We start from the raw sequence: 15,207 nt of genomic DNA, 5'->3' as shown, positions 1-15,207 counted from the left end.
GAGCAAAGGGCTAATCTTTTGATTTAGGATGGTTGGCTAGCAACAATGGTTAAGAATCTCGAAGGGACGGTTATCGCAAGAAGACAATAAAACCTGTTTCCGCAATTATTTTTTCAACAACTTTGTAAAGACAAAACTTGTACGGAACTTGAAAAAGTTACTACACAAGCCTTTTGGAATGGGATTCGGTGGGTGAGCGAATTTTGTGCCGGCAACTCGACAACACATCTACGCTTGGCTAAAAGAGTGCCCGATCAGTAGAGTGTTTTTCTTTCTAAAAATTCGCGCCACTGGTGGCCTAGTCTGGCAAATGCTATTTAGCAATAATGAAGAGACAATAATGAATGCTTGCTATTCGCGGGGAAACTTTGCTAGGAGCGCTTCTGTGTCACACACGATGGATAGTGCGCGTGCTACCCACGCATTTATGTTTTTTTTTTCATAGTGCAAAAAAAAAAAATTGGCATTGCACTTGCTTGCACCAACTGAAAGAGTTGAAATATCTTCACTATGGGTTGTGAAAAAATTCCACCAGGTGGCGACACCCAAACTTCTTGCCGTGTTTATACTCTGTTCAGCCTTAAGGGCAGAGGGTAAGTCCTATACTCCCCATGCATTTGAGGCTATGTTGAGGAACATTTTTCTCGGTGACTATTAGGAGTATTCCTGTCATGTAAATATCATTTTGTTCGAAATATTGTGTTTTATCCACTGAACTAGAATTATTTGAACCAATCTAAAATAAGTTTTTTTATATATTTTTTATTCTAGTACTGAAATTTTAGTTGTTTTCATCTATTAAAAACTTTATAACTCAAAAACTGCTAGGTGCACATTTTTAATTTTAGTTCAGTATTTTTCAACACCCATGTATGTGGTAGGAATAAAAAATCAACCCTCTATAATGTCGGGTTAAGGAAAAAATGGTACCTATGTACTAAAAAACACTGTTTTGAGATAATTGAGTTTAAAGGAAAAAAACTGGTGAATAACGAATTTCTATTGGCACCAACAGCCTCAGAGTCATTTTTTCAATAGCCGCCAGCTTGAAAGGCATTGCTAAAGTCACGTCGTCGCCTTTAGGCTTATCGCCTTGCTTGCCGGGCCTCTTTCGTGACCTGCCATGTCGCTTGGTCCGTAAAGTATATTAGAGTGACGTCAACTTCCCTCAGCCACTTGATGGCTTTCCAAACAGGGTTCCATCCACAAAACTTCAAAACATTGGCTTGTGCAATGCTGCCACCATTGAAAAAAGGAACAGCATTCGATGGCGCCATTTTGTGGTTACGAAAACACAAACGCTTGAATGTACACAGGGTACACACCTGGGAAAAACGTGCACAGCTTCTCGTGATTGTCTTGGTTGAAATAAAGCTATGCAATAGTTGCAAAATCATTTTTTGAGGTTATCTGTTACTGGACAAGCTTTTAGGACTTGTGTTGATTTTGTTTTGTTGGAGAATTCATCGTTTAGCAGGGAGTGTATCCGAAAAGGAGGCGTGGTCACCTGCTACTTGCTTTCGGAAGAAGTGATTTTCAGCCCGAAATATAGCTTTCTAAAAACACTTGGACAATGAAAAATGTGCAGAAAGAACTAAACTTTTCAAATTGCGAAAAAAACTAAAATCGATTTTTTTTTTAAATTTTACTTTACCCTGTGCCCTTAAGCTGAGACTGCAGCCAAAGCTACAAGCGCGAGCTAGCTCGCGCTCCTGACTTTCAGACGTGCATTTCCAGAGCGAGAGCTCATTCTGCGGAAGAACGCTTCAAAGCAGTAACCTCGAGCTGTGGTGCTTGCGGCATTGGCTGCAGTCTCAGCTTAAGTGTGAACGGAGTAAAGTAAACGATTTCAGAAAAGGTGCCAGCCACGGCCATGAACATTTAAATTGCCCTTAAACTTCAGATTCCCCGCAATGATCGTCCCAGATTATCCCAAAATAACGTACTACCTCACTCGTAAGAAAGGGCCAAAATTGTTGTTGCTGCTACGCTGATTCTTGAAGAAAGTTTCGCGCAGCGGTTATATATCAAAGCATAGTGCTGAGCCTTTTTCCGCAATGTGAGTATTCTTGAAACCCCTCTTCTCCATGGTGCAAGCTGATCAGTTCACTGAGCGTGTGCACCAGGGACGTGCGTGCGATGCTCCTAAAAAGACAAAGCCATTTCGTTGTCAGTATTTCGTCCCCGCAATCGTGCGAACCTTGTGTTGCTTGCATGTTCATATAGCTTTGAAGTTGGCACGCCTCAACGGGTGAGTTACCTCCCAAATCTAGATGATAAATACAGTCAGAACAGCCGCTACTCTGGGTATTTAACCTGCACCACGTAGTAGAGATTACACGAACACATGCCGCTACGAAACTGACCCAGATCGAGACGGGCAGGAGATGGTAATCGAACCCAGGAGGTTCTGCATCGCAAGCTTTCGCTCCACGCTCCGAGCTGAGACGCGTTAGACCACTCCGCCGCCGGAATAGCTCATACTATTGAGATAACCTTTTTCTTTCCATGGTGGAGTAGTTCATTTCTGCCTTTCAAAGGGTTCTGCTCGTATAGGCGAAAACATACCTCTCATGTCCGGCCTTTTGTTGGGCCATTACCGCACTTTAACTAAATCCTCTAGCGTCGGTTTTAATCGATGCAGGAGCGGTGTTGTCGAAGTGCCGCAGTCGTGGCCTCCCACGTTGCCCAGGGGGCGCTGTTAAAAGGAACGTGTTAGGACTGGCTTTGAGTGGTACGAACTTGAGCCTGTCATAACTATGAGTCATGTAGAAGCGTGCCTGCTATGATACGGAACGCGAGATTTCGAGGAAAATACAAATAAACAACAAATTTTAACGCCTTCGAAGCACAGTTTATAAGGCTAAGATTCTGAGAGCGTGAGCCGAAAGATGCCGCTTCACTTGTTGCAAGGTAGAAAGAAAGGGAAGAAAAAAAAACCGCCGGGAAGCAAGATATTTTGATGCCAACACCCAGAGATAAGAGACGCGTACCCTAGCGGTGGTGTAATGAACCCGACACTTTCGATTTTCTTGAGGCGTTGACTCTAAGCGACTTGGGACGCCGAAAAGTGATTTTCCGTTCTTCAGCACTACACATAATGAAAAACGCTCAGCGAAAGAGGCACAAGTAGTGCGAGGCCCCACCAGTTGAGCTTGTACTACCCAAAATGAGGGCGCCGTAGTTTGTTCAAAGCTTCAGAGCAGGAGGCGTATGGGGTCAGACATAAATATATCTCCGGTGATATTTTTGAGCTACCTTATTTAACTATACTTTCGGAATCTTCGGCTTTTACAATTTGTGGTATGCTATTTTGTATCGCGAAATTTAAAATAGTTATTGTGAAATCAGGAAGTGAATTGATGCTAAGACCAACATTCAAATGCACTCCGCTTTTCTACGTCGGGACGTCAAGGGAAAAGCAGGCTTGCAGGATGAGCGGGTACTCTAAAAATAGACTATGCCGAGCATTTCTTTTGTGCTGCTGCGCCGGTGCTGGAGTGAGCTTCCAGAGCAATCATTTGACACCATAAAACTGCTTGTAATCAGTTGAGAACAAAGTCTACAGTCCAAGATGTGAACGCCTGCCTTCCGCTGAAGTCACTTTTTTATTGTTGCCAGTAGATAATTTCACCTTGAAAAACATTGTGAGGAACAAAATTGTAAATCAAACAAATTTGCAAACACAAATAGTTTGGCCCAATATTACTACCTTTTACTATTCGAACGATGTGTGTTGGTGTATTTAGCAAGTTTTCAGGGAAATTGGGGACAATGAAGAAAATTCTCAAGGACCCCTTTACCCCTTCCGTTGAGACGGCAGAACTGTCAGTCACAATTATAAACAATGTCAAAGATCAACTGAACGACACTCTAAAATGCATTGGGGTGCTCTTAATACTAGGGCCTTCCTATTTAAAGTAATTGTGTTGCGTGTATGCTTAGACAGCGGTACGTTAGTCATCTCCAGTGGGTGTCAGGTGTTTCAGCTGTAGATGAGAAATTTAGCCACTGCAGTACCACTGCTAGCCTCGGTAGTTGACGGACATCACGCAATAGTGGCACACGACAGCACGCCGGTACAATGGTACCGCAGATGGGAATGAACAGGAATTGGAGTTGAACATTTTGCTCTGCTCTGAAACGTATACCACTTCACACACTCTGTCATAATTCAGGAAAATGTTAGCGATATCATCATCCCTTGTCAGGCCTAACTGCTTCGTCAGCAAATGGAGAATGTTCCAATAAAATAGAGAGAGAAATATACAGAATTTTGAAGAGAAAAACAAAACATGTTTTTTTACCGCAAAAAAAAGATTTACGCATCGACGAAGGCTTAGTCCGCATTCAAATGTAACGCTAAAGCGCGAGACACATGGACGGCAGAATCGTTCGATCCGACGTCCGAACCGACAGTCCGAACGCCGCTACAGTTTCAGACACGCTTCCGACCTTGCATGCGACACGACGATCCATTCGGCTCCCCCCAGGACCCAGGAGATCCAAGCGTTCCAGCTGACTCCGGAGGTCATGTCTGGTCCCAGATTGACGGTTCAACTCGCACGAGCGAAATTACGAGCTCGTTCTCAATAGCGCGTGCATTCTTCACGGGGGCCATCTTTCTCGAATGGGTCAGCGGGATCCACGCGTCCGGCTTCCCCTCGCCCGTCCCGTTATCGCGTTCGCCTCGTCCCACCAGACCCAGTACGTCATCATGACGTTCGCGGTAGCTGTGCTGTCATTGGCTAGACGCTTCCGACAGTCCGTCTGCCGTGCGAAACTATCTGGCACGTTGAACGCACGCCGGATCGCCGATCCGACGCCTGAAGCGACCAAATTTTTCGGATCAGGCAGTCATGTTGCCGGATCGGACGTCGGATCGGATGGATTTTTTCCGCGCATGTGTCTCGCGCTTAACTGTTCGAACTAGTGACCATACATTTCATAACTCATCGTGGTCTGATTCAAATGCTACAAGTGATTTTCGGGTGTCTCAACGGAGAAGATGTGGTAGCTTCCCCGTTAGCAGACGCCATTTATCGCTCTGGATTCGTTGCCTTCTTGGTCACCATTTTCTTATTGAATATTTCTGTAAATCGCTGATAATCTTTGAATCCCGTGATAGTAAGTTCTGAAATGTTGGCCCCCTGCTCCAAGCGCTAGTGCTATACATTCGAGTCGAGACTGAAGGCCCCAACACACAGTTGCTTAAGGGAGCGTTTAAATCACGGTGTTTCTTTCACCGTGGTTTGAGTGCATTTGACTGCGTTGCGGCTGCGAGAAACCAGGACATCCATGCTTCTTATATCGCACGCCAAGCTATTTCTTGAATTGGATTCCACGCTTCATACGAAGCACAGATGTGCCGACCCAACACAGTCGTACGCACTCAAACACAACTGTGCGTAGGGGGCATGAGCGTTCGATGATGCGCAAATCGGTTTTAAAATGAAAAAAAAAAGTATGTACATATATATATATATATATATATATATATATGTATGTTTAGACATGGTAACTTTTATGGTAACTTTTATGCTGATGTTAAAGACTACGCACGGACCTAACCTATGCGCTTTGCATACTCGTTCAGTCGACCCAATTAGCGGAAACATTGAACACGCCGAATTTCTGTTATTATGCACTGTGTGCCGCCATGAACTCAATCGATACGAAACGTAATGCCACTGGGAACGACGAGCTGCTCAAAGTTTCGGGAGCTCACAAGACACCGAGGAAAAGGTTACGCTCACCCGTGAATAACGAAAGATGGAGCAGAAACTCAGCCAAGAAGATGCGAGCCATTCCGTCGTGTGATATCCGCTCCCTGGCGTGAATGGGACGCTGCGCGAGTGGGGTTCTCTATATATCCTAGCCCCAGCCTTTCTGCCCGTCTAAAAAGTTAAGTAAAAGCTGAACACGTGGTAGTCATCGACGACACCGGCCATGGCTTCCCTTGACCTTGACATCAGCCTAATGTTCAGTGTATAGTACCGTGGGAAAACCCGCGGGCGAAAACACTTTGGCACCGTGGGAACGAGAGGATGTCTCGGAGAAAACAACCTTGACGCTTTCGTTTTGCGCACTATGGAAAAAAAAACAAAAAACCTCTTAAAGACAAGTCTACCATAAAGATGGCGATATTTATGGTACGATTCAGCACTTTGACTTTTCGCAAGCTTGGCTTGTTTATGTCGCGAGGCCGGGTAATCCAATACAGGCAGATTAATCCTTATGTCACGCCAATTCCCCATCGGGCGGCTGGTAAGAGGATTGTAGTCTCCCTCTCCATCTCTCTTTCTCTCACTCTTTCTCTCTTCCTTAATCACGCATACTCGAGCTTTGACCAACACCCTCTAGAAAACAAGTCCTACGGGTGACGTATTTCTTAATGGATCCTCGAGCTACCCCCAGGGGCAAACACCCTGCAGCTTGATGACGAGAGTCGCAGCAGAGGGCAGACGCATCCGTCTTGTCGTCCGCGTGTGCTTGCGTAGCGCTCATTTGTGAGAGACCACTAGACGCGCTGCTGGCGACGCTGACGCAAGCCATTTATGTCTTTGACTGTCGGAGCTCAGCTCTTGAGGGGTTAAAGTAACGCAGACATGTTTAACTCGTCGTCGACTCACTCAGACGAAATTCAACAACCTTGAACACCAAATAGAACTTGAGCGAATGATATTTGAGAGGCGCACGCGCGATGCTAGTGGACAAAAGGGTGCACTGACTCGCCGGTCAGATAAATGTCATTCTATGAAACTGACATTATATTTGCCGTGTGGCACGGGCATTACAGGGGGCGGGTGTGTTCTGTTCCGAAATGTTTTACAAACCTCAAAGCTTTGAGCGAAAAAAGAAATTGCTAAAAGGATTATTGTTGGTAATCCTTTATGTGTTTTTTGAAAATGAGGACAACCAAAGCTCATGTACTATAAAGCTGTACTTCGGTGGCTGCGTTTGTATTGCTGTGATACCTTTCCTAGTAAAAATCACGACTTTGGGTTGTAGCTTAATGGGAAAAAAAGGGATATAAATTCTGAGGAGACTACTCCAAACTACGTGCATTGAGCGCTGCATTTAGACACCTTTTAAAACACCAAGCGCGCCTACTTTTCCTGGTAGCACTTGAAATGCAAGTCACGCAATTTACGGCGCAGGTAGTCGGCAAATGCTCAGCCACCGTTTTCACCTAAAGGTCAGGTGTACACTGTGACACTAAGCTTGACATTTCCCACGATCACATAATGTTCAGTGTAGAAGTATTACCTACTTTGTGGTCGGAACTTTTTTTAGACCTTTCTTTGCCAAATTTTTCTCTTTGTGTTTCGCGGACTGACTCAGTGCATGCCCTGGAAATGCCAGGAATATTACGAACTTTAAACAAAAGGCGTTTATATAGAATCGGTGAATGAGCGCACGTCAAAAAACGCGCGCAGAGTCGAAACTAAAAATAAAAAAAAAAAGAAAAACAACAACACCTGAGATTCGCTTAATCCTATATATCTGGATTCGGACAATTTCATCCTACGGTCCAAGTGCGCATCGTGCAAGTCCGAATTGGGGATACAGAGATTCTTAAATTTATTTCACTTTCCAGAAAAAGATCTAGTTGAGGCAACGTCTCGAATGAGATTAGCCCATGTCCGATTGATGACTGAGTTGACTTGGAATTTTCACTAACCGCCAATTTTGAGCTTGTCCCAGCCGCTGGTGCAGCAACTTTGTGATGCTGTCATACCTTGCGGATGGTTTTCGGTGTGTGTGAACTTGGCTGTTCAGCAGCCGTGATTCTCTCGCGTCGACATGATTGATTGAGGCTCCAACGTAAATAATCGGTCGGCTTTGTCTGGTTCCACGAGCAGTGGGCGTCTATTGTATCGCCGACGGCGTAGGTTGGTTTTGGGTCTCGTTCTGGAAAATTGTTTTCGGTATACGGCTGTGACGGACTGCAATCCTGGTATGCGGCCTCTTTATTGTATATCATTATGAATAGTAGAGTAATTGATTCTTTTCAAAAGTGATCACCATCTAGTAGCTGCTGCGCAATCAATCCGAGTCCGTCAATGTTCAAGCAGATACGCTGAGCATGTATTGGACAGGAGAGTTGCGTCAGCTTTCAGTGACGACTATGGCGCACCGTGCATTCGCAAGGGCGCCTATCAAACCACTCTGGCACAGTTGCCGCGAGGCGGCTATGCTGTTGCCTCGCCTCAGACACGATCACACGGTCGTGTCGCCGCGGGGCCGATCGGGATCTCGAATTCGGCTCCCGAAGTGCCGCTTTCTCTTCTAGCCACTGGATGGCGCTGCAGGCGCCCCCGTGGCGGGCGAGGAGAAACCTCCTCGCCCATCGATCGAGAGATACTCGGTGGGCCAGGGGGCGAGAGGCCCAGTGTTGGCAGATTGGGCTATATATAGCCAAATCGGGCTACATTTTTTTCTAGTGTGCGCCGAAATTTCGTGGTTGGCTATGTGGCTATTTTGGGCTATTTCTAAGAATCTGGCCAACTTTTGTCGAACCTGAGGTTCGACGCCGAACTTTGAGGCTTGGCTAGTTAATTTTCGAACTTTTAATGAGTATCGAAAAAAAATAATAGTTTCTCTTTTGGCTAGTCGAGAGGAGAGAGAGGAAGGAGAAAGGCTTTAAACTTCTACAAACTTCGGGGTTTTCACAATGCACAGTGAAGCAATGCTTGCAGAGTTCAAGCCGTCGCCCTACAGTGCAGTGGAGCAAACCAAACAGGTTGCACTATTTCCACAGGCCCGGTAGCGCGCTTTCAACTCGGACCCATATGGCCCAGACATGTACAAGTTACTAAAAAAAAAGTAATTAAGTTAAGTTACTGAGTATTGACGTCAAAAGTAATTTGAGTAGAGGAGAAATTACTCAAATAGAAAGTAATTGAGGAAATTACTAATTGCCGTAAAAGAGTCGCGAATTACCTTCCAAGTTACTTTTATATGTTTTTTATGGTAAAAAGAAAGTTCAGAGGTTTTGATCCGTGAGCGAAATTGTGTTAGCCAAATATGAATCGGCTCGTTTTTTTTTCACAGAAACGCTTTAATAGCTGGTTCTGTTTCCGTGTGCCTAATTGTTTTGCACTCTCTAGTTTGTTTTGCCAATGATGTACTGCGAATGTGTCATTTCTACTTTAAGGTTTAGCACTGTCTGAGCTTGATTTTTAAGACAGTGCTTGCTTGTTTACAGTGTTTCGTAAAGTACATCTAAAAGTACTTGGAGTAAAGTACAAAGTAAATGAGAGCCTGTTATGTACTTCAAGTAAAGTGGTATGTACACCGGGTGCAAACTACTTGAAGGAACGTATATAAATACAATATATTTTAAGGTAAAGTACAAGCACTTTTAACACAATCTTTTATGATGCCCTTTCATTCCCTATACAGTGTTGTTTTTAACTGGTATGCATTGCTCCATCGGAGATGCATCGGTTTTTTTACGGAAATGGCAGCAAATATTGTATAAGGTCAAGTCGCCACAGAGTAGTTGTTTTACTCTCGCTGACGAGCTATTTGACACAATCAACTTATAAGGCACTGATTTCCATCGGTCTTACAGCCGCCATTACTTCACTCAGAGAAATGACCAGATGACGTCACGAAAGAACGCGTTTTTACACGACGACACCGCCGTTTTTTTTTTTGTTTTCATATTCGAGGAATGTACATTGAAGTCGGGAGTTTTCTTCGGAAAATACAAGTACATGCTCAAAGAATTTACTTCAAGTAAAGTACAATTTTTTCTAAACAGTAGTACTTTAAGTACCATCTACATAGAGTAGTTCCCAACACTGCTTGTTTAATGTTTTTTTTATATAAAAACGTTGGGAGAATTACTACAGGTTTCTCGAACGATCTTTGAATCTTTGAACATCTGCATAATCTGAGTTTTGAGAGGAAAGGCAACGCAGAAAGGTAATCTTTGCGTTGCCCTTTAGCACGCGACTTTTCGAGTACAGCACAAACTACGGGAGCACCAGATGAGTTTCAAAGCAGGTGCTCCATTTTGTTGCCTCCTTTGAGTGAGGATGCAGTGTGTGTACCCCTGTAGTGGGCAAGAGTTTCTACGTTGGGGAGAATGAGAGACCAGCCCTTTCTTCAAATGGGTCAAGTCTTCTTGAGCTTCGGGACACAAAGAAACGCCAGTCTTCGGCGCTAATCCAGCATTTACTCGGCCCCCCTTGCGTCGTGTCTGTTCGCTCTCCGCGCCTCGTAGCAGTGTTGTTGCAGTGTGTGTGTGTGTGTGTGGAGGGGGGGGGGGGGCTTGTGAAAATTCGGGGGGTTTCGGTCTCTCCAAACCACCCTGCGCTACATGCTTCTCTTTCTTTGCAAATATCAGCTGATCTTCCAACATCGTATCTCCTTTGTGCAGGAATCTTTGTTGATTGGCAAAAAAACCACTAGAATTCGAAAATAATTTGTAACTTGAGTAGAAGTTACTCACGAAAAGTAATTAAAGTAAACTACTAATTACCGAAATAAAAATGTAATGGCAAGTTACTAACTACCGAGAAAAGTAGTTAAACTACAGTAACTTGAGTAGAGTAGTTGAACTACGTACAAGTATTATGGCCCTGCCCGGATGTAGACTGAACTCCCCAAATGCTGCGTTGGTGCCTATTGTGAGAATCCTTAGGCACCCAAGTTTGTAAAAATGAAAAGCCCGCAGTTTCACCGCTAACCACATGACTACCTCCCAGTCGTTGCCCACCCCAAGAAAGGATAACACAATCAGAAATGACGTGAACATGAATGGGTGACACTGATATTCTTCACAAAGAAAAAGGGACGGGCGGGATATTTCTAAGGACCCTGGTTTGAAACACCCAGTCTTCCGACTGTTATGCTTCTGTATTTTGTTCTCTTACCGTATGGTCATATCTCCCGGGCTTAACAATAAAGCTGTCTTTGTGTTTTGTACTTCTGAAAACCGAGGGAAGGGCCAGTTTTGTGCGGACTTTCATCCTTCCGAAGCTTTTCTTGAAAAATTTACAAGTAACATAATGTACACAAAAGGTGCTGCATCTGAGGGTTGAAACCACTGATCTCTATGTCTATTTGCAATTGTCATAGAGATCAGTGGTTGAAAAAGAGTTTGTAACGTGTATTGTATGGCTTAAAAATCATTGTTTTTAGTCTTGGCTATTTTGGGCTATATTTATTTTACGGCTTTGGCTATATTTGGGCTATACCACCCAGTCGTTTGGCGGTTTTTGGTGGGACCATCTGGGAACACTGGCTCAGAGGCCTCTTAGAACTCCGGACGAGACCGAGACGCAGGCGCTGGCAGGCAAGTGGGTGGCGACCGCATCTAGGGTAATCGCGGAACACGAGGCCTGGGGGCCTTCTTTGTGTTTAGCTTGTGGTTTAACGTGCGTTTGTAAATATTTGTGTAATGTCGCGTGTATTTGTAGTTTAGGTTGAGCGTTTTGTAGCGCGGTGTTTTAGTGTACCAATAAACGGGGAGCGGAATCCCGCTCCCGTGAAAAAACCAGGCTGGACTAGGTTTGTTGACGGACCACGTGGGAAATGGCGAATCGGCGGTGGTACGCGATTTCCTACACGACTCAGGTTCAATCACACGTTTCGTGGCCCCAAAAATTGTGACTGTCATTTTTGCTTGATGAAGTTTTGAAAGGGATTAAGTTTAATAAGAGTGCCCGTTATTTATTTTCTTTCCTCTTATGAACGTACTCCAAACAAGCATTCACATCGAGGGACTTTAGATATGCATGAAGCCTTCTTGATGTGTTTGTCTGAGTAACAAGTCGAGTCAAATGCGCCAATGAAAAACGCGCATGCCACGTGCGATCCTTAGAAAAAAATGGCGGCGCAATAGACGAAGTTAGATTTCCTTTGGAACCAAAAGGGGGAACAGAGCTCGCTCGTGGCACGTGTCTCGGACCTTTGCACAACTATGTCTGTAGGTACTTGTACGCAAACTTGTCAAGTAATCAAATTACTTGCAATTTGATAACTTTTTGTAATTTGTAAATAATTCATCAAAAAAGTAATCGCAAAATTTATCTTAAAACTTTGGCAAGTCCTAAACTTACATGTAACTATTACTGTTTTTTCACTCTCCTTTCTTATGGCACCGTTTGTTTATGCAGCTTTACTACGGACGAGTACTCAAACCAAGCCTAGACAGGGCGATAGTTTATCAAATTTGATCCTATTAAGGAGATGAGGAGCTTATAGTTCGGTAATCATCATCCAGAAATGGACTGTACGATTATCCGTTTTCAAACCGGCAGAAATATATGTTGCTTTGATATTGTGAGGAAACTTGAAAAGTAAGGTTTACTTTTCAAGTAAAAGAAGATTACTTGTCTTATCAAGAAATCAAGTAATCGAATCGAGTACAGATTTCATACCAAGAGTTATTGTGATTGTAATCAATTAGTTTCTTAGACTAACGGGTACAATACAGCTTGCATGAAAAGCAAAGCGTGAGTCATATCAAGGGGCTTTAGACATGCATGGGGTAGGGTGCCCATACGTGTCTATCTGTCTCAGGGTGAAGACATCCTTTGCTGCATTTGGCAGACCTTCACTTGACGCGCTGGCGCGGTCACTGCGTGACTTCTGCAATAGAATGGCCTCTATGTATTAGCCATGCTGAGTCACACCGGATTGTGCAAAATTAAAAAAGGGGAAAAAAAACATTAAGAAAAGAAAAAAATATCGATTCGGTGGAAAAATCTTTCATGAAAATGATCCCTGAGTTTCTATTGAGTTTCTAATGTATTCTATACACCAACTCATGTTTACAAACAAACCGGAGCGCCCCTAGGGGACGCCACCGGCGCCGCGCATGAGCGGTGGACGGTGGGCAAGAAACTCGCCGTCGCCCATAAACAAACCATTGAATTGCGTTGTTGTCGGCGTCGGTGTGAGTCCCCGTGATCTTTTTCGCGGTGGAATTGTTGATTCTACATCCTCCTAACAATGCTTGACTACTTGAGCGGCTTCAGCAAAATTAACGAGCCTCGTTACACCGCAAAACTTTGCATGAATAATGTGACGAGCGGCGATTCACTTCACGTGGACGCCGCAGAATGGGCGCTAAAGCGTGACTCCCACGATGAGATTCATCTCGCTATTTTCAGTCGCGAAGGCGTTTGGGCTGCAAAAGCGTGGACCGTAGCTGAGATGGTGGACGTCGATACTGAAAACCGCAAGTAGAATCGGGCATTACAAGTAGGTGACGGCCACTGGTAACAATGATCAACATGTTCTTGTATCTGCTGTTTACACTTAACCTACTTACCCCAACCAACCTTCAAAAGTGTTTTGAGGCCTGCACTTACTTCTTATCGCAATTATCGGGTCAACGTTTGGTCTACGGGCCGCTGTCGTTTGAACGAGCAGACGACAAAAAGCAAACAAGTATGAAAGAGCAGACGACAGTTCAAGCGAATGCGCAATGGAGTGCGGGCAAGAAGCACCGCGTCCCGCGTCAACAATCCACTGGAATGTCACGTTGTCGGCGTCTGTGTGAGTCTGCATACTCTTTATCGCGTTGGAATTGTCGATTTTACGTCCTCATACCAATGTCTTACCACTTTAATCGCCTGAGCGAAATTATCAAGGTTCATTACGGCGCTAAACATTGCGCAAATAATTTGACGTGCGGCGATTCATTCGCATGAACGCCGCAGAATGGACGCCGAAACCATGATGAGATTCTTCTAGCTGTTTTCGGTCGCAACGTCGCTCGTGCTGCAAAAGTGTAGAAGGTAGCGGCGATGATCAACGTCGATACTGAAAATCGGAAGCGGGAACAGATCAAGCGTAACAAGTCGGTGATGGCCACTAGTACCTATGATCAACATCTTGTATCTACTGTTTACACCGAGCCTACTTAAGTCTTTTGAGGCCTGCAATTACTTCTTATTGCAATGACTGGGTCAAAGTTTGGTCTACGGGCCACTTTTGTTTGAACGAGCAGGCGACAAAAAGCAGACAAGTTCGAAAGAGCAGACGATCAGGTGGCCGTGTGAATTTGAAGACGCACTGAACCCGCGGGTGGTCCGGACAACTTGACGGTTTTTCCTCGTTCATGTTGGAACAAAACAAATACATCTGGCGACCACAAAGTGTTGCACGGATAAGCAATCATAGTTCGACAGTGCCTGGTCTGCCCTTGTCACGGCCACTATCCACGTTCTCGGACGAACGGAGGGGGCAGAAACACATGAAAACTGATCTTCAAACCTTTCTAGACCCTCTTGGTACAGCCCCCGTCGCAGCATTTCGACAAAAAGGCAGTTTTTTTTGTCTGGTTTCTCCCAAAAGAACGCGGGAATGCATGTCTCGCACCGCGACTTCTGCCCACCACCCCAGACCGGAAGTGCGACCGACGCACCACCACCGCGGCGTGACGTAGGAGAGTTGAGTTCGTGTATAAGAATAGAAACTAATTGATGATTTCTGTAAGGGATATGGTTGAGACTTCAGCACTCAAGCAAAATCGGGTGTGTTTGCAGGCACTCTACACATGCAAAATGCATAGCGCCATCTATATTCTGTTTCATACTTAGTGTACGGCGCTCACAAAGCTGTAGACGCGAGCGTGTGGCATCATCTTGTGGTTAATTTTCACATGCTCTCGCACACCTACAGCCGAATTCATAAACGGGCCTCGACTCGAACTCGACTCGAACTCGACTCGAAACTCCACTTGAGGCCGGTTTTGCGCTTCATAAACCGACCTCCACTCCAAACGGTCCTCGACTCGAGGAAATACTCGACTCTTTCCTCGAGAATCTCGATGTAGGTCCGGCGCTTCCTCGAGCCGCTCCTCGATTTGAGTTTGGAGTGTCATGGCGGCCGGCGAGTCGTTCGCGTAGTTCGTGCACTTCGTTTTACGCGCAGAAGAGATCCTCTACGACGACGAGGCGACAGCGAATCGAGACGTGTGACGAGACGAAGTTTCCGAGAACGCCTGAACCCGCTGGAATAATTCAGTGACCGCGAATTTCTTGTGAGGTACCGCTTCACGAAGGCGACTGTAGCGAGCACTCCGCTGTGTCTGCCAGGAGCGCGAGTGCTCAGGGCCGACCGCCCAAAACGATGCTGCAGCTCCTCGTTGCTTCGAGCTTTTATGGTGCCAGGACGTTCCAAATTGTTACGGGAACCATGTGAACATGCCGCAGCCGACAGTGTGCCGGGTTGCGGAGC

General features: G+C 45.1%; 1 protein-coding gene across 1 annotated transcript in view; it reads right to left on the bottom strand.

Annotated features, from left to right (window-relative positions):
- The window catches only part of LOC115328376, a 43,555-nt gene extending 37,717 nt beyond the window's left edge, over window positions 1–5,838 (bottom strand). The window contains exon 1 of the mRNA XM_029989567.4: window positions 5,757–5,838. Within this exon, the coding sequence (XP_029845427.2) occupies window positions 5,757–5,808 (52 nt within the window). The 5' untranslated portion in view covers window positions 5,809–5,838. The remainder of the gene's footprint in view (window positions 1–5,756) is intronic.
- Window positions 5,839–15,207: the final 9,369 nt, after the last annotated feature.

Source organism: Ixodes scapularis, unplaced genomic scaffold (assembly GCF_016920785.2).
Source record: "Ixodes scapularis isolate PalLabHiFi unplaced genomic scaffold, ASM1692078v2 PGA_scaffold7__128_contigs__length_106722199, whole genome shotgun sequence".
Taxonomy (NCBI): Eukaryota; Metazoa; Arthropoda; class Arachnida; order Ixodida; family Ixodidae; genus Ixodes; species Ixodes scapularis.
Note: the sequence above shows the minus strand (reverse complement) of the source record. Positions and strands in the feature narration are given on the sequence as shown.